Raw genomic sequence first — 25,009 nt, forward strand, 5'->3', positions numbered from 1 at the left:
TTGAAAGAATAGGAATGACTTAGGCAACAGTATTGTTTGTAAATGTTGCTGTTTGAAGTAAGTTTGTAGGAACAAAGTAGTAACAGTCAAGTCTGAAATGAGAGTGGGGGAGAGGGGAAAGTTGTGTTGGAGGAATGTCTCTGCTGTAATTATTTATGTACTGAAGACATTGTTTCTGTTCCCCACTCTAGAATCCCAGTCTAAATTGAGCCGATTCTCTTTGTTAGGGTATATACCGAGTCATTTGTTGTTGATACAATGTAGGTATATACTGTAACAAACAACATTTGTTGTTCAGTCATATCTGACTCTTTGGCGACTCCACGAACCATAGCATATCAAGCCCTTCTGTCCACTATCTCCTGAGGTCTGGCCAAGCTCCTATTAGTTACTTCCACGGTATTATCTATACATTTCATAGCTAAAGATAAACACACTCCAAAAGACCAAATAAAACAAATGCGGATGTATTATGAGATAACTTATGTTAAGTGCTCTGTGAAAGTCAAAAGTGCTAAATAAATGTTGGCTTTTGTTAGCTGTTGTTTTGTGCATTCAGAAAGGGAGATTTGTAGATCAAATTTGTAGTTACATTGTAAAATGCTTTAGGTGATATTAGATATTTTATGAGTGTCATTTGTAAATTCAAGGTTATATTTGATCAGATTTTCATAAAGCATGACCAAACCATATAATAGTCACAAATCTTCTCAATTTTAGAGGTTTCTTTAGTTCATCCTCATACTCAAAGATTTTTCCCATCCTCCTCCAGATACAGATAGTATCATTTCCCACCAGGTTGTACTCTTTTGGACATCATCATGCTCCCTAGATCTTCATCATCCTAAAAGATTGTATGGACTCTGAAATTTACACCCCCTCAGCACTCCTTTCACCTGCTGATTGGAGAGCGAGGGTAGACCACTGAGAGAGCTCTCCATTTAAGGAGGGTCTCGGGCAATATCTCTTTATTTCTATTAAGTCTGTACACCTCATGCATACATACATACCACTTCCTCCTCATCATGGTTTCTTTTTATGTGTTGTCTTCTTCCTTAGATTATGGACTGCCTTTTGTTTTTTGGGCTGGTTGTGATCTATTTCAGTGGAAGGAGTTGTATCTTGGGAATTTCTTTTGCATTCTTTGTATCCCTAGCACTTAGTGAGGTGCCAGGCACATTGTAAGTCCTTAATGATTAAGTGTTTAATTATTGTTTATGCACTGATTAGTAGAAAGACCCTGGTTAAGGAAAATAACAAGAAACCTTCTCATTCCTGACTTTTTTTAAGTGCCCAAACTTATTATCTTGCTTTCTTCTAGGAAAGAATCTAGCCCACAGTGACCCAAATGACCCTGAACAAGTCTAGCTTGTGGGACTAATGGGGAATATATAATTTTCCTTCATTCTGCCACATTCCAATTCCAGCCTTCACCCAAAATATGTTAAATATACAGAGGATATAAATACCTCTTTTAAGATTTGTCTCACAGGATAATTTTATTCACTTTTTGGTTAGAAATAATCAGTTATAGGGGGCAGCTAGATGTTGCAGTGGATAAAGCACCAGCCCTGGATTCAGGAGGACCTGAGTTCAAAACTGGCCTCAGACACTTGACACTTACTAGCTGTGTGACCCTGGGCAAGTCCCTTAACCCTCATTGCCCTGCAAAAAAGAAAAGAAAATGAAATAATCAGTTATAGATATGTAACCATGTTCCAGGTAAAAAAAGGGTCATTGTATCATTAAATTCTAATGAAAATTTATCAGAAAACATGTAGTCTGCATCTGTGAGCCATAGGCAGATTTAGGAAAAGAGAATATGCTCTTCTTAGGAAAAGAACTAAAAGATTTTTCAGAAGTATTTTTAGGTATGGGGTATGATTTGGACCTGTGCTGAGGCTTTATGGACTCCGGAGTCTGGAAGTGATCAATCCTGAAATATGTTTAGCTACTAGTTGGATTGGAGGAGGTCCCATCCAACTCTGAGATTCAGTGAAGGCATCTATGATAAGTCTAAGGGACATAGGTAGGCTCTTCTGTTATCATGGGCTTCCTGAAGCCCATGCCATGGGAGAAAAACCAATGGACCAGTGGAGAGAAAATGCACATATTGGTGAAGTTCACATTTTGAAATTTATTTGTTACTCCTGTTTACTAGCTGTGTGAATTTACACAGTCACTTCAGAACCTCACTTTTCTCCTTATTGAAATGAAGGGCTTGGATCTCTTGAGATCCTTTCCAGTTCCGATTTTCTCTAATTTTCTATATCCAGTCCTTTCTTCAACATTTAAGCAGCCTGAAGTAGGGAGGGGGATGGAGTGTGAGGAGCTGGAGACCAATTTTGAAGATTTCACAACTTTGTGGGGACAGATAAAAGCTGAGCAGGGAGATATTTTTATCATCGGTGGCAGTGATGTATGTGTTGTGCTTCACATGATTTATGAAGGGTTATATCACAAAGGAACTTTTTTTCTAGAAGATTTATTTCATAGAAGTATGTGTCCTTGTGCACCACCAGTACATCATAATAGCATTGCCCTAGTAGATTGAATGCTAGGCTTGAAGGATGGGAATTCAGATCCTGCCTATGACACTCGATGTATGACAACCCTGGAGAATTTATCCTTTAGTCATAGGCAGGTTGTGATCCATTTCAGTGGAGGGAGTTGTATCCTGGGAAATTTCTTCTGTTTAAGAATGTAAGCTCCTTGAAAGAAAGAAAGAAACGTTTTTCATTTTTATCATTCAGTCTCCAGTGTCTCCCATATAATAGATACCTAATAGATAATTATCAAATAAATACTTGAAAAAGTCATGGATTCTTCACAGTCATATATCATTCCTCTGGTACCTAGTATATATTAATTATTCAAGAACTGTTAACCATTAAGTTTAAACTCTGTGTATCACTTCAACAAACACTAATTAGTACCTATCATACACACTTGAGAATAGTTGGAAAAATAATGTGTTCCCCAAGGAACTGCATATTTGTATAGGAATAACTAATACTAGCATATGATGATTGCCTAGGAGAAGTCAAAGAAGTATGAGAAATTTGAGTTGGAAAGACTTCGTGGAGTAGGTCGAATCTGAATTGAACCTTGGAAGAAGAGAAGAGAGTCTTTACTTGGACATGGGCATTAGTATGTTCAGAAGTGGGTAGAGTGGAGGGAAGTAGAGAAGGGTTAACGTAGACATGAATATGGGAGAGAACAGGATATTTGGTTTTTTGTTTGTTTTTGGTGAGGCAATTGGGGTTAAGTGACTTGCCCAGGGTCACACAGGTAGTAAGTGTTAAGTGTCTGAGGCTGGATTTGAACCCAGGTCCTCCTGTGACTCTAGGGCCGGTGCTCTATGCACTGCGCCACCTAGCTGCCCCAAGAGAACAGGATAAAATCAAGGTACAGTATGGTTTAGTTTGACTGTAATGTGGCATATGTGAAGGGGCTTTGTGTGAAAGAGGTTGGATGGGAAGGTGGTATCAATCATGGGATCATAGCCTAAATCTGTAAGGCTCTTGCAGATTAGGAAACTGAAGTCTAGAGAGAGAAAGTGACTTTCAGGGTCTTGTAGGTAGCCAGGAAGAGTCAGGACTCAAGGTCAGCCTCTGATTCTAAGTTTTAGTTTCCTTTTTTTTTAATTTTTATTTATGCCTTTTGGTTTCGAAAACAAATATTCCCTATATTGCCCTACACTCTCTCCTTGTCACACAGAAAACTAGGCAAAAAAAAAGCATACAATGACTGATAGCATTCCCAACATTTGGAATCTATAATCTCCTATCTCTGTTGAAAGAATGGAGAGGTGTTCCATTATCCATCCTCTGCATCCTTTGTTTTTTGTTTTTTTGTTTGGACAATGAGGGTTAAGTGAGTTGCCCAGGGTCACACAGCTAGTAAGTGTCAAGTGTCTGAGGCTGGATTTGAACTCAAGTACTCCTGAATCCAGGGCCAGTGCTTTATCCACTACACCACCTAGCTGCCCCCCCCCCTTTCATCCTTTGGTGGCCTTTGTCTTTAGTTAGTTTTCAACTGCTGTTTCCTAGTGGTCTAATGTATATTATTGTATTCTTTAAGTAACTGCATTGTTTTCTTGGGTTTGCTTTCTTCATCAATCCATATGTATCTCATCCTATGTGTCTCTGAATTAATAACTTTTTACTCTGCAATATAATTCAGTTACATGCATATATCATAATTTGTTCAGACTAGGAAGAAACTGGTGGGCACATACTTTATTTTTTTTTTAACATCTACAAAAAGTGCTGCTTGGATTATGTGGGTATATTTGTGGTCTTTCTATCTTTCCTTTTTTTTTTCCCCAGGGCAATGGGGGTTGAGTGACTTGCCCAGGGTCACACAGCTAGTAAGTGTCTGAGGCTGGGTTTGAACTCAGGTCCTCCTGAATCCAAGGCTGGTGCCTTATCCACTGTGCCACCTAGCTGCCCCCTTTCTATCTTTAACCCGTTTGAGGTATATGTGCAGTATCTGGATTGCTGGATTATAGGTAGTAACTTTTCTCAACAAATGCAAATTGTTTTCTTGAATGAGTGTACCAGTTCACAGCTACACCATCAATGCATTAATGTGCCTGTCTTTGAATAGCCCAACATGAGGTATTGCTGTCTTTTATTATCTTTGCTAATTAGCTGATTGTAAGTTGAAACCTCAGTCTTATTTTGGTTTTCATTTCTCTTATTAGTGATTTTGGATAATTTTTCATGTTTGATTTATGATTCTTTTTTTCTTTTTGGGTGAGGCAATTGGGATTAAGTGATTTGCCCAGGGTCACACAGCTAGTACCAGTCAAGTGTTTGAGGCCAGATTTGAACTCAGGTTCTCCTGAATCCAGGGCCGGAGCTTTATCCACTATGCCACGTAGCTGCCCTGTATAACTTTTTTTTGGGTTGTTTTTGTTTTTGTGGGTCAGTGAGGGTTAAGTGATTTGCCCAGGGTCCTGCAGCTAGTAAGTGTCAAGTATCTGAGGCTGGATTTGAACTCAGGTCCTCCTAAATTCAGGGCCAGTGCTTTATCCACTGCACCACCTATGCGCCCTGACTTACGGTTCTTTTTAAAGTTTCCAATCCTTTGATCATTATATATTGTAGAATGGCTTGTATGTCAATTTCCTCTATGTCTGAGATGCCAGACTTTTATGTACAATTTGAGCATGCTTTCTGCTATATACCATGATTCTTCCATTCACAGAGTAGGGAGTCAAATTATAGAGAACCTTGTGTCCCAGGCACAGGTTTGTACTTGATCTGGTAGCTTATGTGGAACCATGAAAAGTTTTTGAAACAAAGGAATGATATGATTAGACTTGTGTAATAATAGAAGTAGTAGTAATAATAATAATAATAATAGTGACTCTTACATAATGCCTTAAAGTTAGTAAAAATGTTTTTCATATGGTATTTTATTTATTCTTCTCAGCTCTAGTGAAGCAGATAGTACAGGTATTAGTACCCCCATTTTACAGACAAAATAACCAAAGCACCAAAGGGATTTAAGTGGTGTGTGATGTAATGGAAATGGCAGAAAGACCTAGCTAGCATCCAGCCCCACCCGAACACTGTCACTTAACACCTCTTTGTCTCATTTTGCTCACTTTAAAATAAAGGTGTCGGACTCCATGACCTCGGAGGTTCTTCAAAGTTCTCCATCTATGATCCTGTGACTTTCTCCTTGGTGAGATTTAGGAAGGGTCAGAAGAAATCGAATATAGAGCTTCTTGGCTTAGACCAGCACAATTCACTCTACCACCTGCTGCTTAGGGTAGGGATATCACTCTGCTAGTCCAATGGGAAGAATGTAGATTAGAGGAAACCTAGAGATAGGGAAAGTAGTTGGAATGCAATTGAAGTAGATGAGTGACAGTTTAGGGAGATGGGGAACCTAAGTGGAGGAAAATCTTTCCATTCAGTGTGTGTGTGTGTGTGTGTGTGTGTGTTTTGTCTTGTTTTGTTTTGTTTTTTTGGTTAGGCATTTGGGGTTAAGTGACTTGCCCAGGGTCACACAGCTAGTAAGTGTCAAGGGTCTGAGGCTGGATATGAACTCAGGTACTCCTGACTCCAGGCACGGTGCTCTATCCACTATGCCACATAGCTGCCCCATCCATTCAATGTTAGTTTGAATTTGAAATGGAAATGGAAACTTTTTCCAGAAATGATGCCATTGTCAAGAAAAATAAGGCACTTTTTTAAGCTCTATTTTTTCTCAGAATATTCAAAGAAGAATTAAATATAATTCTGGATGTTTTGTATTTTCTAAAAAATTTTTGTTTTCTTTTGTGAGTTCAAAGAATTTTCATGGGAATTACTGTTTTCTTATAGTAATTTAGTGGCTAAGAATTTGATTATGGTGGTAAATGTTTTTATGCATTGGTGGTGTTCATGAATGCTAATTCAAAGATCTTTGGTTTCATCAGTGTGGGTAGTATTCACCCAACCCTTTGTGATCTCTGCTTAAGTCATTTTAATTGCAGAATTCATCACCTGGCAGTCAATCCTCTGGTGATGTCTTTCTTCGTATTTAACCAGTCTGGCCTTCAGATTTTTAAATTGATGAATTTAATCAGTAGTATATATTTGGTTGATGAATTTGATCATTAGAGTATTTTGCTGAAAATAGTTAAACAGAACATTATGAAACAGTGATTGGAGTTGAGACACAGCTTCATATTCTGTAATTTTCTGTTTGATGAAAGAAAGGAAGGGCATAAGGGGCAGCTAGGTGAAGCAGTAGATAGAGCACCCACCTTGGCGTCAGAAAGCCGCCCTGGGTTCAAATGTGGCCTCAAACACTTACTAGTTGTGTGACCTTAGGCATGTTACTTAACCCCAATTGTCTCCCCTCCATTCCCCCCCCAAAAGAAGGAAGGAAGGAAAGAAGGAGGGAGGGAAGGAAGGAGGGTGGGTGTTTAACAAGCAAGTACTAATGTATTTAATCCTATTTTTGCATCTGTAGTACTTGACACAGAGTAGGCACGTAAATTCTTACTGAGTTTTGTTGTCTTTTTTTGACTTTACATAGTTGTCAATAGGTTTTTTTTTTTTGGCTCAGCTTTATCTTGCATAATTCCAGGTATCTTCCCACATTTCTTTAAAATTTTTATATTTACTGTTCCTTATTTAGGCTATCTAGGCCCATTCTTGAAATGTTCTGCTTTGTGTGGTTATAAGGAAAGCTTCCTCTCTGAGAATCCATGTTGATGTAATCTATCACTGTAAACTATGGGCATAGAACTTTAGAGGAAAATTTCTAGATATTACTTCTTTGAAAAGGACATAATGATGTAATGTTGACCAAAGAGGATCTCCCTAAGAATTGAAAATGATAGCAATTTCCCAGTTTTGAATTTTTCATAAGAATAAATGAACATATAATTATAGATTTAGAGATAGAAGGGACCTTGGAAATTGCCTTGTCCAATCACTTCATTTTATAATTGAGGAAACTGAAGGTCAGGGATCATATTGGTAAATGACAGAACTGGAATTTGAACCTAAATTTTCTCATTCCAAATTCATGTGTCTAATTAACTATATAGCAGCTCAGTAGTTTACTCATAAATAGGCATTTTCTGAAACAGATATCCTTTAACAAATATTTGCTATAAGCTTGTTAGTATTTCCTATTAATTTTGTAAAGTCTTCCAAATGCATTTTTGCCCACACTGTTCTTAGGCATCTCTGAACTCATAACATTTATTTCTATAATACTTTGGCACTTTCCAAATACTAAATTGTAACATCTCTTAGATTGATGTTTAAGTGTTTAGTTTTTCCACTTATATCTTATATTGTCTCCTTGAGATTATAAACTTGAGGATAAGAACTGGGTGCTGTGCTTCTTTATGTCTGTCTTATCTATCTCTCTATCATCCATCCATCCATCCATCCTTCCATCCATCCATCTATCTATGTATCTATCTATCTTTGTATCTATCTAATCTAATATTCCCCTTAGAACCTAGTATTTACTAATAGGTATTTGATTTTATTGAATATATTCTAGTTATTGTAAGTTATGGCATCTTTTAAAGTCAAAATTTATCCTACTCTTATATCTTGTCATTCAATTCAACAAACATTTTATTACATACCTGCTGTGTGCCAGACACTGCTAAGTTCCCTGGATACATAGACAAAACCAAAACAGCTCCTACCCTCGAGGAGCTCACTTTTTGGTTGGGCATTGGGGGTGCTGTGCTAGGAGGCACTGAGCATTAAAAGGGTTGGCACTTAAGTCGAGTTACTCTGAGAAAGAAAGCCAGAAGTGGTTGAAGAGTGATTGAAATATATTGGAAAGCATAGGATAGAGATAGGGCTTTACCTGTGATTTCATTGATTTTTTTTTTCTTTTTCTTCTTCTTTTTTTTTGTGGGGCAATGAGGGTTAAGTGACTTGCCCACAGTCACACAGCTAGTTAAGTGTCAAGTGTCTGAGGTCAGATTTGAACTCAGGTCCTCCTGAATCCAGGGCCTGTGCTTTATCCACTGCTCCACCTAGCTGCCCCCATGTGATTTCATTATTATTGGCAGCTCCAGGTGTGGAACTTTTTAATAAGTGGAGGTCATCATCTCTGCCAGTTAGGTAGAGACTTAGAGGTTTCTGGGGCCTTAGTTTACCCAGTCAGTCTGTATCAAGGGCATGATTTAAACCCAAGTCTTCCTCCCTTAAACATTGCACTGTATCTAGCTACTGGAAAATTTAATTTCCTTAAAATCTTTAGTATGAAAAAAAAGAAAAAGAAAAAGAAAAAAAAGGGGGGTGGCTAGGTGGCGCAGTGGATGAAGCACAGGCCTTGGATTCAGGAGTACCTGAGTTCAAATCCAGCCTCAGACACTTGACACTTACTAGCTGTGTGACCCTGGGCAAGTCACTTAACCCCCATTGCCCCCCCCCCCCCAATCTTTAGTATGCTAGTACAATTACTTTCAATGATGAAATGCTTCTGAATATTCCATGGACTCCTTTGTTCAGGTCTCAAGAATATATTATGTATGTAGTAGGGTCACACAATTTTGACAGGAATGTTTGCCAAAAAGGGTTCCTGTTTTTAAATGAGTATTCCTTTAACTTGTATTTAAAATCAAATGAGATGCACTCTAAGTTTCAGTCCAGAAATTTTATTTGAGCAAATTTTTAATCTAAAATCATATTATGATTAGCACTTTGAGGATAAGCACTGTCTTTTGACTCTTTTTGTACCCCCAACACTTAGCACTATGACTGGTACATAGTTGGCACTTAAATATTTTTTATTGATGGATTAATTGCATTATTCTTTGACAATAAATATTTAAAATAAAATGAGTATCACTCTGAGTTTTAGTCTTAAAATTTTATTTTAGCAGTTTTTTATTCTAAAACTATTATTCTTTGGCAATATGTGAAGGACCTGTGATCAACTTTCTAACTCCCAGGATTATCCCAGTCATGATCTGTCATTAACTTAGCCTTTAAGAGTTTCCAGGCAAAGAGAGCTCACTTGACTTGCCTGTAATCATCTAAGCTATTGTCAAAAGCTGAATTTGAACTTAGGACTTTTGTCTGGTTGTACTTTCTGTCTACTGTGTCACCCTGCCTCTTGTGCTACAGAAATGTGTAGATAAAATTTTATATTAATAGAAAACCTTTTTGGCTTAAATGTTGTCAGGATACCTGTTTATAATTAATTTGCATTATTTTGTCTCTACCATTTTTCTAGTCTTTAACACCTGCTACTGCTACATGTTGTAGAGCATGTAAAAGATATACAAAATACTATTGTCAGACAAATTCTAATATCCTTTAAAAATCTTCATTGCAATATTTGCAGCGATAACATTACCAGTTGCCTACAATTCTAATTCTTAATATTTATTAACTATTTAAGCTGCATTTTATTTCCACAACTGGTTAGTAACTGCCATGTGCTAGGCATTGTGGTAAAAGTGCTGGAGGTAAGGACAGAAATGAAACCTTCAAGCTGATTTCAAGGAACTTCCAACCTACTGCCTGGAGGAACCAGTGATGCTTTTTGTAGAAAGAATTAAGTGAAAGAGTAGCTTTTTCTCAGTTAAAATGTGACTTTCCCTAGTTGTTTTCCAGCCACATCCAATGGCTGTGGACAGGTAAGACTGGAAGAGTTCATAAGGCATGCTTGCTCCTGTTCATCAGGTCACATGATACCTCTAACCCACCTTTGGTCACTTTGCTGGCTGTGCAGTCCCAACCATATGGGTATTCCTTCTACTGCTGTAGACCTCAAACCACCTATAGCTTCTCATATACCTGTGAGATTTTTATATGCGCTTTCCCATAGCACCTCTCCAGAAGGTCATTTCAGCATGCTGCAGCTTTTAAAGCTCTTTGTCTTTTTCTTTGAACTCCAATACGTCACCAAAGCTCTCTAGTTCATTTGTTATTCATCACTCTTGCCACTTGACTTATCTGATCTACATGGGTCAAGAATACTAGTACCATTTCTTAAGTATAAGTAGTTAATCACTTTTTGTACCTCTGTAGTCTGTCTTCTGACTCTTCATCACTTGACTAAAACTTTTCTCGAAGATTACCTAGATTTCTTTTGTTTTGTTTTGTTTTTGTGAGGCAATTGGGTTTAAGTGACTTGCCCAGGGTCACACAGCTAGTAAGTGTGTAAAGTGTCTGAGACCAGATTTGAACTCAGGTCCTCCTGAATCCAGGGCTGGTGCTCTATCCTGTGCCACCTAGCTGCCCTGATTACCTAGATTTCTTAATTACTAAATCAAGTGGCCTTTGTCATCACCTTTGAGTTTATATGCTACTTCTCCAATGTTGTTTTCATTCTCTTTTGCTAGTTCATTATCTGCATGTGTGCATACGTGTGTGCATGCATGTGTACACGCCCCAGGGCTTTGCCCTTTTCTCTCATTAGATTATTTCTCAGTGGTCTCATCAGTTCCAGAGGTTCCAAGGGACCTTTAAGATCTCTTCCAACTTTATGCTCTCATTGAGAGCATAGACTATTTTTTCAAATCTGAGCCTAGTGTCCTATCTTTCATATAGGTACTCAGTAAATGCTTGTTGAATTGAGTTGTCGCAGCCCACTTGTGTTCCCTAGGTTGTTTTTTATTGCCTTTGGTTTTATCACATTTTTTATTCTTAAGCCATAATGTTCCACAATTCATAGTTATATAAGCATCATTGAGAAGATACTGGTATCCAAACATGAGGTTTTCATATCAAGAAGCAGTTTGGCTTCAAGGAAAGATCTGTGAAGTTTCGAATCTATGCCACTCAGTCTTTTCTAATTCTATTCCTTATGCATTTTCCATTTGCATTACCTATGCAGCATAGGACTATTCTCATGGACTTACTGAATGGGTTTTCCATTCACTTCCATGTCACAGTCTATACATCAAGCCTTTTTTATCCATTTGAGTTTTCCTGTGTGTATTGCTTTGCTGATCTTTCAAGTTGCTATGGATTTCGTTGAAAAGGCCTTGTATTCTGGAGCTAGAGATGGTTAGATTAGCATGTCATACATAGACAGGAATATCTGGATGACTTTGCCATCAGTAGAATAAATCTTTTTTTTTATAGCAACAAACATTTATTTTATTTTTTCCACTTACATGTAAGGGTAGTTTTCAACATTCATTTTCATAAGATTTAGAGTTCCAAATTTTTCTCCCTCCCTCCCTTTCCTCCCCCCTCCACAAGATCGCAACCAGGTTATATATATACAGTCCACACATGTTCTTTTTATCAGTTCTTTCTATGGGGGTACATAGTAAGCTTCCTCATTAGTTCCTTGGGATTGTCTTGGATCATTGCACTGCTGAGAGTAGTTAAGTCATTCACAATTGCTCGTTGAACAATATTGCTATCACTATGCACAATGTCCTCCCAGCTCTGCTCACTTCACTATACATCGATGTTTATTAGTCTTTCTAGGGTTTTTTGGGATCATTCTATTTGTCATTTCCTGTAGCACAAGACCATTCCACTACAATAATATAGCATAGCTTTTTCCATCATTCCTCGATTGATGGACATTCCCTTGATTCTCAATTCTTGGCCTCCACCAAGAGTTGCTATAAATATTTTTTGTACATTTTCCCCCCTTTTTCTTTTTCATGTTATTATTGTTAACTGTTTCCCTTCTATCCTATTCTCTTCCCCATGATATTTATTCTATTATCCCTCTTTTTTCATCCTATCACTCTTCAAAAAGGATTTGCTTCTGTCTGTCCCCTCCCCCACTCTGCCCTTCCTTCTTTTGCCCCTCTTTCTTTATCCCCTTCCCCTCCTATTTTCCTGCCATGTTAGAGAGATTACTCCACCCAATTGAGTGTGTACATTATTCCCTCCTTGAGCCAATTCTAATGAGATTGAGGTCTTTGAACCAATTCTGATGAGTGTTAGGCTCATTTACTGGCCAGATTAAATAGATTACTCCACCCAGGTGTGTGTGTGTGTGTGTGTATGTGTGTATGTGTGTGTGTGTGTTAGTCCCTCCTTGAGGCAGCTCTGATGAGTTTACGGTCTTTGAGCCTTTTCTGATGAGTGTAAAATTAGTTTATTGCCCTGCTCCTCTCCCATCTCTTCCCCCACTCCATAAGCCTTTTCCTGTTTCTTCCATGTAGGATTTCACCTCTGCCCTCCCCCAGTGCATTCCCTTCACCCCTCAATTTAACCCTAAAGATGTCATCACCTAGCTAGGTGACACAGTGGACAAAGCATCACCCCTAGACCCAGGGGGATCCCAGTCAAAGCCCGGCCTCAGACACAAGACAGTCCCACATTGTACGACCCCAGGTATGTCCCCCAGCTCTAATTTTTTATGGTTCTCTAGGGTCTTGTATTTGAAAGTCAAGTTTGCCATTCAGTTTAGGTCTTTTCATCACAAATATCTGAAAGTCTTTTCATTAAAGTCCCATTTTTTTCTGCTGAAAGATTATGCTGAGTTTTGCTGGGTAGGTGATTCTTGGTTGTAATCCCATTTCCTTTGCCCTCTGAAATATCATATTCCATACTCTCTGGTCCTTTAATGTAGAAGCTGCTAGATCTTGTGCTATCCTGACTGGGGCTCCACAGTACTTGAATTCTTTCTTTTTGGCAACTTGGCAATATTTTCTCCTTGACCTGAGAGCTCTGGAATTTGGCTATAATATTCCTAGGAGTTTTCCTTTTGGAATCTCTTTCTGGAGGTGATCGGTGGATTCTTTCAATTTCTATTTTAGCTGCTTCTTCTAGAATTTCAGGGCAATTTTCCCTGAGAATATCTTGGAAGATTGTGTCTAAGCTCTTTCGTTGATCATGGTTTTCAGGTAGACCAATAATTTTCAGATTATCTCTCCTGGACCTATTTTCCAGGTCAGCAGTTTTTCCCAGAAGATATTTCACATTGTCCTCTATTTTTTTTTATTCATTTGGATTTGCTTTATTGTGTCTTGGTTTCTCATAAAGTCACTGGCTTCCATTTGTTCAGTCCTCATTCTTAGGCAATTATTTTCATCAGAGAGCTTTTGTACCTCCTTTTCCATTTGGCCAATTTGACTTTTCAAGCTGTTGACTTTTTTCTCATGTCTTTCCTGCATCACCCTCATTTCTCTTTTCCATTTTTTCCTCTACCTCTCTAACTTTATCTTCAAAGTCCTTTTTGAGCACCTCTATGGCCTGAGACCAATTCATATTTTTCTTGGAATCTTTAGATATAGGGGCCCTGATGTTGACATCTTCCTCTAAGGGTGCCCCTTGGTCTTCCTTGTTACTAAAGAAACTTTCTGTGGTCCTTACCTTTCTCTGTTGGCTCATCTTCCCTTTCTTTTACTTGACTTTTATCTCCTTAAAGTGGGGCACTGTTTCCAGGCTGCAGTATCCCAAGCTTAAGAAGGTGGTATGATTTAAGGAAGATCAGGTTCTTAACTCTCCTGGCCTGTTCCCTGGTCCGTAGATGACCCCAGATCAACTTGCTAATCAACCAGCGTTGTGTGTTATGGTTGTTAACTCCAATGAGCCTGGGCCCCTCCCCAACCTGGGCCACTGCTACTGAAGCCTACCTCCTGGTTCTCAGCAGGGGTAAAAAATCCAAGTTCTGCCTCAGCACCAGCATAGACCCCTGTAGTCCCCCCCAGGGCTCAAACCTCTCACCAGACCGTGAGCTTAGTTCCAGATGACACTGGTGCTTCAGCTGATTCAGAAGCTCTGGGGGTCTCCTTCTCTGGTGAGGCCTTCCTGGGACTGGATTTGTGTCAGGGTGGCTGTGGGGTTGGGCTCTACTCCTGTATCAGCACAGCAGCTCCCTCCTTCTGACCTTCCAAGCTGTTCTTGGTTAGAAGATGATTTCAGCACATTCTTCTGTGAGTTTTGCTGCTCTGGGCATTTTCCTATGGCGTTATTTGGATGTTTTTTGGAGTGATCCTGTCATGAGTTTGAGAGCTCACTGCCTTTCCTCTGCCATCTTGGCTCTGCCCCGGAAGTCCTAGAATAAATCTTTCATCTGAACTTCACATAGGAGCTCCTCCAATACAGAGACAGAGACTTTGGAAACCATACATTTTCCTGCTTTATGTCTTGCTTGATGCTAATAACCTGAAAAGCATTTAATGAAGTTCTCTAGTTATATTTGCCAAGGACTCTTTTATGTTACTACTATATGATTGGAGAGAAGACACCTCTTTTTTGGAGCGGGGTGGGGAGGCAATGGGGAATTAAGTGACTTGCCCAGGGTCACACAGCTAGTAAGTGTCAAGTGGCTGTGGTCGGTTTTGAACTCAGGTCCTCCTGAATCCAGGGCTGGTGCCATTGCGACACCTAGCTGCCCCTAAAAATACTTTTTAGCATGATAAAGTTCATTTTACCTTATTTTTCAATTAAAAGCCATTTATTTTCTTGATCACTTCATTTCTTCCAATTTATTTTTTTAAAACATTATTCCTTCATCCATCCTTCTATCTGTCTGTCTGTTGTTTTTGTGAGGCGATTGGGATTAAGTGACTTGCCCAGGGTCACACAGCTAGTAAGTGTCATGTGTCTGAGGCTGGATTTGAACTCAGGTTCTCCTGACTCCAGGGCCAGTGCTCTATCCACTGCACCATCTAGCTGCCCCTCTCCCAATTTAGGAGAAAAAACAAATAGCTCTTGTAACAAATATGCAAAGTTAAATAAAACAAATTCCCACATTACCCATGTCCAAAAATGTATGTCTCATTTTGTATTGTGAATTCTTGGGAAGATCTTAGGTCTCATATCTAGGTTTCTGGGATTTATCTTCCTTTGCAGCCTCCACCTCCCCCTATTCAGTATTTTGGGAAATAAATCTGCTCATAATATTCCTCAATCCTGTCTCTGTTTTTCCAGCAAGTCTAAACTCTAAACTTTCTTTGCCTTCCTCTCTCATATCCTCTTAATTTGTCAAGGAGATCGAGTGTTTGTAGACTGAGGAAGGGTAAAGAATCTTTACCTTGCCTCGTTGCAGCGATTTGCTTTTTCATGATTAGACTTTTGTAACAAACTGTACAAATCAGTGGTACTGTATTTTCCTTTATACATTTCTGGTTTTTCAGAATTGACAGTTTGTTTGATTAGGTTGTGTTGAAGCTGTTCCAGTTGTACAGTGTCTTCATGTCTTTTTCCATGATTGTTAACACTTAAATCAGTGTTTATTGATAGTGTAAAAACTGTGAGGTCTTTGCAGCCTTTGTCCATTGCCTTTCCACTATTGTCTCTGCAGAACAGAACAGCTTCAGGGCCATCTGGTACTTTTCTTTGTCTTGTTGGTTTTCCGTGGTCAAAGAAATCCTATCCTGGTACCTGACCTCTTGGTGTTGGGCCTTTCTCTTGCCTGAGCTAGGCTGGGCCTTGATAGCAGATATTCTTTCATTAGGATTGTGCCATCATAACCAGCAAAATGAGGATCACAAATTTACCCTATTTGTTCCGCTGGAGGCCAGCCTTCCACTGAATGCAGTGGACTCTTATTTCTTGTATCACACTGAACTTAGACTTCAAAAAAAAATCAGTATTATCTTTATTTTGGTATATAATTTAGAGATGGAAAAGGTTTGGATTTTTTTTTCTGTAATATGGTTATTATGTTATATTTCTTTTTGTGATTCATAGCATATGTTGTAAACAGAGAGTATAAAGAGCCAGCTGGTGTGGTTTTGTTGTTTTAAAATTTACTGTTTATGGCTTCTGTTCAATTTTAATTTAGAGAAACATCTACTTAGTTTGAAAGTGAAGAATTAGAATGTCTTGTGATTTTAAGAAATAGCTGTTAGGTTCTGAGATGAGATATTTCATCTCTTAAATAGTTACTGGTGGTGATTTAAATTTAAATTTCAAAATTGCTAAGTCCTGTCCACATTCTGAAATGTAATTTTCATTTCACCTCAGTATCAGTATAGCTTTTGCATAGAGTTTGTCTTTTTCCCTAACATCCATCCTCTTTTTATAGTTGCCTTCTGTATCAGAATTAGCAGCAGATATTTGTGGAGAACAGCTTACCTGTATAACTGCCCTGAAATGCTGTCTTAGTACCTAGCATAGCATTTAACTGCTTGAAGGAAATCAGTGTTAAAATACTAGTAAAGAGAAGCATTTCTATCAAATGTTCAAAATTTACCATATAGCAAATCACAGCTTCAAAATTAGCAAGTGTAGGCATGGTTAATTCCAATCATATTAATTCATTAGAATAGGAACAATTTCAAGTTGTTACCTATTATAAAATAACAAATACGGAGAACTTAATTGTAAGCTAATGTTCTTCTTCTTTTTTTTTTTTTTAAGTGAGGCAATTGGGGTTAAGTGACTTGCCCAGGGTCACACAGCTAGTAAGTGTTAAGTGTCTGAGGCCGGATTTGAACTCAGGTCCTCCTGACTCCAGGGCCGGTGCTCTATCCACTTCGCCACCTAGCTGCCCTTCTTTTCTTCTTCTTCTTCTTCTTCTTCTTTTTAAGTGTGTAAGCTAATGTTAAAAGTATTTTTAGCTATAGACATGAAAGTAAACTGGGTAGGATCCTTGTAATGAAATTAAAACTTTTGGAGTCTTTGTGCTTTTGCACATTCTAAGTCAATTCTTTTTTGTCTCATACTTCTTTTTCTTCTGGAAGATCTTCTCTGAAATTCTGGTGCAATTCAATATTTTATTTTTAGATTTTCAGTAAGCATTCTTGTACTTCCATCATCCCCCATGAGATTAATGGTTTTCAAGCCTCGGAGAAAAGTGAATAAGATTTATACAGTAAATGCTTCTGTATGTATGGTGACTTACTCTCTTTTTGTGTGGCGTCAGTAGATGTTACTTTATAGAATACTATAATGTCGAAGAAATTTTCCTGAAAGGTTAGTCATTGTTTTGCCCATAGCATTTCTTCTTCCTCCTACTCATTTATTTGAAATGATACCAACTTTAGTCTGCCATGTTCCCATTAAGTAATGAGACTTCATTCCATTCCTTCATGTGAGCTTTGGGAAAACTGATTTTGAAGGATGTAACTTCCTCATGAAGGTTTTTAAAATGTTTAATTGATGTCTTTTGTTTTTTACACCATAGTCATTTATCCAAACCAGTGTGACTAAACCTTCTCTTGTTACAAAGAAAAACAGTTAAGATAAACCAAATTTTAAAATGACCAGATAGTGCATTCAACCATAATTTCCTGCATCCCCCCCACCTCATTATTTAGAAAGATGCATTTCATCTATGTTCTCTGTGATTGAGATTGGTCACAGCAATCAATTTGAGTTTATCTGGCTTTTCATGTTTTTGTTTGTTAAAATAATTGATAGCAGTCTTTTAGTTCTGCTTATTTCCCCTTGCATCTGTTCATTAAACTCTTTCCATGTTCCCTGAGTTCGTGTTTTATGTTTCTTTACTGTACAATAGTATTACATTATATTTGCTTACTACAGCTTGGCTAATCCCCTATTAGGATGAAGCTGTTTTGTTTTCAGTTTTGTGTTGCTACAAATAGTTTGGTCTGTATCCAAATTTTTTTTTTGTCTTTTATCTTCTTGAAATAATGTGCCCAGTAAAGAGACTTCTGTATTACAAAATTTGAACAATTTAGTGACTTCTCTAGCAAAATTTTAAGCCATCTTCCAGAAGTCAAACCAATTCACAGTTACACTAATTGGTGTGCCTATATTTCCAGAGTCCCTCCAGCATTAACTATTTCTATCATTCTTCATCTTTGTTGGTTTGATAGGTATAAAGTTAAACCTTTGAGTTGTTTTGATTTACATTTCTCTTAGTGATCTGAAGGATGTTTTCATATGATTGCTGATAGTTGGCCTTCTGAAAAATATTTGTTGACATCTTTTGACCACTTATCTTTCCATGACTTTTCTGTACTATCTTGATTGCAATTAAAATTTGGGAAATGTTTTCCAGACTTATGTTTTTAACTTACAAACTTTATAGTTTTTAAATATATCTAGTATGTATTTTAAATGAAATAAAACCTGGTGTTGAACTTTTTCACCAAGGTTAATCTTTGAGAATTAAAGATTTTAAGAATCCCATTTCACACAGTTGAAATTTTCAAAGCTGTTTTTTCTCCCCTCTTATACCTGTAGGTAAATAGAATCACATAATATTGCAGCCATGGAGTCCATGCTGAATAAGTTGAAGAGTACTGTTACAAAAGTAACAGCTGATGTCACCAGTGCGGTAATGGGAAATCCTGTCACCAGGGAATTTGATGTTGGTCGGCACATTGCCAGTGGTGGCAATGGGCTAGCATGGAAGATTTTTAATGGCACAAAAAAGTCAACTAAACAGGTAAGCTTGAAGTGAAAGCTAGTGATGAAAAGCATGTATAAGAGACACATTTATGTCTGCAAATGTTGAGAAATACATTTTACTTAATATACTAGTAGTGTTGAATTTTTCCAGTATTCTTGTTGCCTCTTGTCCAAGAAATAGTATCAAGTAAACTATATTATATATGTTGTTTTGATTTTTCACATCATAACAACCTGTAGTTTATTTTTGTCTTATAAGATAGGCAGATGTTAATAAAACTAAAACTACTCCATTTTGTGATATGAAGGCTTTATAATAAGAAATGAGGTTCTGCCTTTGGATTTTCTTTTCTGATGTAATTGTTTGGTGTGACAAAATTATTTGTTGAATTTCTCCTATAATTAAATGTGACTTTTGCCTCACTTAGTGAGAAACATTTTTTCTTTCTTGAGTAAAAGTGAAATTCTATATAATTTTGTTTTTTTAATAATAAATCTATTTCTACCATATTTGGGGATAAAAAATTGTACAGTATGAGGATTAGTATGTTTTGGGGGTATTTAATAACTACATTGTTTTAAAATTAATTTTTCATTAAACAATTACTTTTTTTGAAAAGCATTTCCAGCATTTAAGATTCTCAACTCTTTTTGATTGCTGTACTAAGTATCAGTGGATCAGTGTTATAGTTTTTTGACAGTTTTCTTCAATGCATTGATAAGGATTAGTGCACTCTTAAAATGAATTATGCTTGATATATATGTATGTATATGTATATGTATAGTATTTGTTAAAATTACTCTTTATTTTTTCAGTTTTCAAATCCTTAATTTCACCCTTCTCCCAAAAAACCCCCCAAAACCAAAATCCTTCTAACAGATATGCATAACTTAGTGAAACATAATTCTCCTGTGTTGGCCATCTCCCCAAAAATATGTTTAGATATATAGTCTTAAAATACAGTTAGGAAGCGAGTTATCATTTCTCCATACATATGGAGCACAATTGGCTAAGGTATGGTGTAACTGACCGTGACATGCATATTTGCATTTGTTTTACTGAGACCGAGATTTTTCTGGAACAGTTATGTTTAAGTTTAAGAATAAATCACAAGAAGGGAACCACACTTTTGGTTAACTTGAATATAATAGTAATTTTGGTCCTATGATAGATATTGACATTATATAGTACATTGTGGTTGAAGAGTCATCGGTAGGTGGCTTTTATTTCTGGTCGTGAATCATGAGTAAATTTTTTTTTTTGAGTGACTATCATAAGACTGGTGGTATTAAAGCTTTCCCAATGTGCATAATGTTTTAGTTTTAGAAATTATTAGAATACTAATCTGATAAAGCATAGGAGGTGAGGAGCCCTGGGTTTTCATATCAGGCAAATCATTTAGGCTCACTCTCTGCTCTTTTCACTTGGAAAAGGAAAGGGTTTGAAAACCCTTTCATTTCTGAAGGGTTGTTTGTTAACACAGCTTTTAATCTCCATAAATCACACACTGTATCCCCTCCTCATTTTTTAATATCTCTGCCTATCATATAATAGTGGCTTTAATGTATGTCCACTGACTTAGAAAATAAGTAACTTGCTTGTGAGTAAGAACTTTAGGGGGCAGCTAGGTGGCTCAGTGGATAAAGCACCGACCCTGGATTCAGAAGGACCTGAGTTCAAATGTGACCGTAGACACTTGATACTTACTAGCTGTGTGACCTTGGGCAAGTCACTTAACCCTCATTGCCCCACAAAAACAAAAAAAGTGTGGTGTAAGCTATTGTCATTTTTTCTGTCTCACTTAATAATCATCCAAAAGGGTGACATTTCACATGGATTACTTTAAAAAGCCATTACTTGGTTTATAAAATTATATAGCTAACAAAAGCATATAACCAGACTCTCACAAAGGCTTTTGATTTGTGTTTCATGGAAAAGATAATTTACTTTGTGAGATCTTGGCATGGTGGATGGAGAGTTGACCTACGGGGCAGCTAGGTGGCAGTAGATAAAGTGCTGATCCTGGATTCAGGAGGACCTGAGTTCAAATGTGGCCTCAGACACTTGACACTTACTAGCTGTGTGACCCTGGGCAAGTCATTTAACTCTCATTGCCTCACAGAGAGAGAGAGAGAGAGAGAGAGAGAGAGAGAGAGAGAGAGAGAGCGCGCGCGCGAGCGAGCATGTGTGCGAGCGCGTTGACCTTGCAGTTGTTCCTTTGATACATATTGGCCATGAAACCCTGCCCTCAGTGCCCTAGACAGCCCCCTAAGATTGTGTATGTTAGTGAGCCAGTTGATGATCTGCATTGAACTTTTAAATTTTTTAAAATTTAATTTTATGTTTCTTCACAAGGAGTTCCTGGTACCACACATGATCTTAAGGCTTTACTTCTGAAATGGCTCCTTCACAATTGGTTCCTGAAGAACTGGTATGGCGTAGGGTACTGCTGGTGGCAGTAGGCAAATGCCACTCAGCTTAAGAGTTCTTTTATAAAAGGCATGTGAATATAACTACTAGACTATATTGAGATCTGGATCCTGTCTGACTTATAGATGTTGAGTTGTCAGTGCACTGTACACCAGGGGGGCAGACTCGAGGCCTGTGCACCCCTGCCCCCCCAACCAAATGTAATTGGGAAATGTTTAACAAAATCAAAATACAAAACAGCATAGATTGTGTTAGTTTGTGGTTTCCCAAGTTACTTTTCAGCCTTTGTTTGTCTGTGCACTAAAAATAATGAGACAGTGATGCACTGGTTCCCAAGGCCTGAGAGATGCAGCCTCTAGAGTACCCAGATGGGACATATGCTGTAGAACACAGGTAGCCCATGAAGTCAGGGAGCCTTTTCTCTATGTCATATCCACTCATCCTCATCACACACATCTCTGTAGGGAGAGAGTCCCAACTCTCCTTCTTTGCTTCAGGAGCCTGCAGCATAGTTGCCTCTGAAGCAATAACAAGGCTTCCAAGGAGGAATGGAATGAAGCCTGATAATCCTTATAGTTCTGCTGCTTGAGCACCCCTCTCCCCCAGTGTTTGCACTTAGCTCACAGGCAGCTGACTGGGAGGTGAGGTTGAAACAATTATAAATATAATTTAAATCAGTTTGGTTTGGACTCTTAAAATGTTCTCATCTGATTGAATGGAGATGTATATGGAAGATATAGGAAGAAATGAGAAAGAACAAGGAGGAATATGTTTGATTAGTACTTCATCATGAAGGTACATTGAGCTTAATGTCTTTCTCACCTTCTCTTCCCTCTTCTCCATTCACTCTCATGTGCAGTTGACAGCTTTTTGTTGCTATGGTAACATGTTAAATTTGACATCAACTTTGCGGTGGAAGATTAAATCTTTGATGGAGAGTTCTTGTCCAGTTTGCTTAAGGAGACGGAAAGATTTTTTTATACCTCCTAAATTAACAGTCGAGTATTCTACTCTTTGTATAATATTGAAGCAAAAGCCTTATGATCTAAGTTAATATTTTTTTACTCTTATACCGCATGTTAAATGCAGGTGCTCCTCCTCCCATTTTCCTTCTCCCCAATGATATTCCCTTATTTACATAGTTTTAGAAATTGTTGACACAGGTATAGGTCATTTTACCCGCCCCCCCCCAAAAAAAATCCTAAGCAAAAGAAAATGTGTGTGTGTGTGTGTGTGTGTGTGTGTGTGTGTGTGTGTGTGTGTGTGTGTGTGTGTGTGTGTGAAGATAGTGAATTGGGTTCTGCAGCACATTTGAAAAGGCAAAGTAGTTATTGGTATGTTGGATCCTTTCCATCCTGGTTGTTTCTAGCTTTCAGCACCCGATTTGTCTTACTTAGAGTTTTCATTTGGGGACAGTAGGGTAGGTATGGGAGGGCACTTTAGTAAAGACTGCATGCTGTCATTACCTGCAGTCAGATGGAAAGAAAGGTGCATTTCTAAGTCTTTCCAAAGGAGTTTTGGATTGTTCTCCTGCTGCTAAAGCACATAATAGCTCAGTTTCATGAGTTATTATGTGGGTTTTTTCTTCTTTTTTGCAGGGCAATGAATGTTAATGACTTGCCCAGGGTCACACAGCTAATAAGTAAGTGTCAAGTGTCTGAGGCTAGATTTGAACTCAGGTCCTCCTGAATCTAGGACCGGTGCTTTATCCACGGTGCCACCTAGCTTCCCCTATTTATGTGGGTTTCTTTTGCTTTGTCTTTAAAAAAATCAGTTTCTTCTGTTTTTCCTTGGATTTTGCCATTTTTATTCAGGACATTTTATTGTGAATAATTAATAAAAGCATAATGAATCATAGTTATTAGGACCCTGATGAAACAAATCTCTACATATAGATGCTTGCAATGTGAAGAATGTTTATGCAGGCTCTTTGTATAGAATCAGCAGTTAACATTTATAAGAAAAATTGAGGGTTGAAATGGAAATTTCTTTGATGCATCATTTTATTGGCATTCTCAACTGATGGTCTTAGAGATTGGGTGCGTATGTGCTGGCTTCAAAAACTATTTATTGGAAAGCTCAGCTGTTCTTAAATTGAGGCCTAGTCTGTTTTGTGTATTTATTTTGAAGGGTTTCTTAGTGCCTATTTTTCTTTTTTTCTTTAACTTCAAGAAATACGTTATTTTATAACTTGATTTCTAGGTGATGTTTAAAGAATGAAAATTATGATTGCTTTTTCTTTGAAGATTAGGAGTTTCAATATACTTTGTTGAAGGACTGTTTTACCTATCTTTGTTTTCCCAGTAACCAGCAATTCCTGGCACAGAGAAGGCACTTAATTTAAATTAAGTTTATTAATTGATCAATAGTAAATTACTAGGCTAGGAACATAAGTATTCTAGTTACAGCACTGTCACTGATTTATTCACTAGTATAGAATATGGGGATTAAAATTGATGACTGTGATTATAAACTATGGTAGCCTAACATTTTCCAGCTAATCTTATTTTCAATGTATAAAACAAGTTGTGGGGGCAGCTAGATGGCTCAGGGGATAGAGCACCGACCCTGGATTCAGGAGTACCTGAGTTCAAATCCAGCCTCAGACACTTAACACTTACTAGCTGTGTGACCCTGGGCAAGTCACTTAACCCCAATTGCCCCGCAACCCCCCCCAAAAAAAACAAAAAAAACAACCCAAAAAACAAGTTGTGTTCTGAGATTTTTCCTCATCTCAAATGAGAATTCAGTGTGAAAGAGCTTTAGCCTTCCAACTTGTCTTGAAAATGCTCTTTAGGTTTATCTAGTCAAGGCATTTCTTTACATTTCCTTTTTGAAACTTTTTTTTTCAGTGAATATAAATCTACTTTTTCTCCCTCCATTTCCCCTTTTAGGAATTAAAAAAAAAGAAAAGAAAACCCTTAATAATAATAAATATGCTTAGTCAAACAATAAATTTATGTTGTGTTTCTATATATATGTATGTGTTTATATATATATCTACATATATACACATGCATATATGTAAGCATATAGTATATGTGCACATATATACACAAATATTATACATATATATATATACACACACACACACACTTATATTTAGTAACTAATTATTATATTAGGTTTTCCTCCTTTCCTACTTCCCCATCCAGAAACCAAGCAGGGTTAGAAATTTCTCTTGGAGATTTACCCAGGCCAAGATCTAATCAGACAGTAAAAGAAATTCTAAGTGGGCTAATGGGATGTATTTTTACTCATTGTGTTTGTTCAGAAGAATCCTGGGAAAATGTTGATTGTCCCTATTATCAAGACAGGTGATAAAGAAATTGATGTCTCTTTGACCAAAATTTTGAGTGACCTAAGTCACTTACCCCAAGATTGTTCAATACCCATTTGATTAAAAAATCAGGTGATTAGGTATCCCTCAGGAACACCTCCTCTTCAAAGGGCACATAAGCTGTGACCATCCTTTTATTAATAACCTGCTGGCCTTAATAAAATGATTAAATTACCCAGAAACTGTCTCAAATTTTTAATTGTCATAAAAATAAGGGTTTTTGTTTGTTTGTTTGTTTGTTTTTGCGGGGCAATGGGGGTTAAGTGACTTGCCCAGGGTCACACAGCTAGTAATTTTCAAGTGTCTGAGGCCGGATTTGAACTCGGGTACTCCTGAATCTAGGGCCAGCGCTTTAACCACTGCGCCATCTAGCTGCCCCTATAAAAATAAGTTTTAATAATTTTAACCACTACACAAATATATGCATAGTATAGTATGTATATACATAAATACATGCCCATATGTATATAGTTCTGTACTCAGAATCTATCACCTCAGAGCAGC

General features: G+C 37.6%; 1 protein-coding gene across 4 annotated transcripts in view; it reads left to right on the forward strand.

Annotated features, from left to right (window-relative positions):
- SCYL2 (SCY1 like pseudokinase 2) overlaps window positions 1-25,009 on the forward strand; it is an 82,009-nt gene that overhangs the window by 1,634 nt on the left and 55,366 nt on the right. For all 4 annotated transcript variants that reach the window (XM_043966631.1, XM_043966629.1, XM_043966632.1 and 1 more), the window contains exon 2: window positions 18,567-18,771. In XM_043966631.1, the coding sequence (XP_043822566.1) occupies window positions 18,595-18,771 (177 nt within the window). In that variant the 5' untranslated portion in view covers window positions 18,567-18,594. The remainder of the gene's footprint in view (window positions 1-18,566; window positions 18,772-25,009) is intronic.

The sequence above is a fragment of the Dromiciops gliroides genome, chromosome 5 (assembly GCF_019393635.1).
Source record: "Dromiciops gliroides isolate mDroGli1 chromosome 5, mDroGli1.pri, whole genome shotgun sequence".
Lineage (NCBI taxonomy): Eukaryota > Metazoa > Chordata > Mammalia > Microbiotheria > Microbiotheriidae > Dromiciops > Dromiciops gliroides.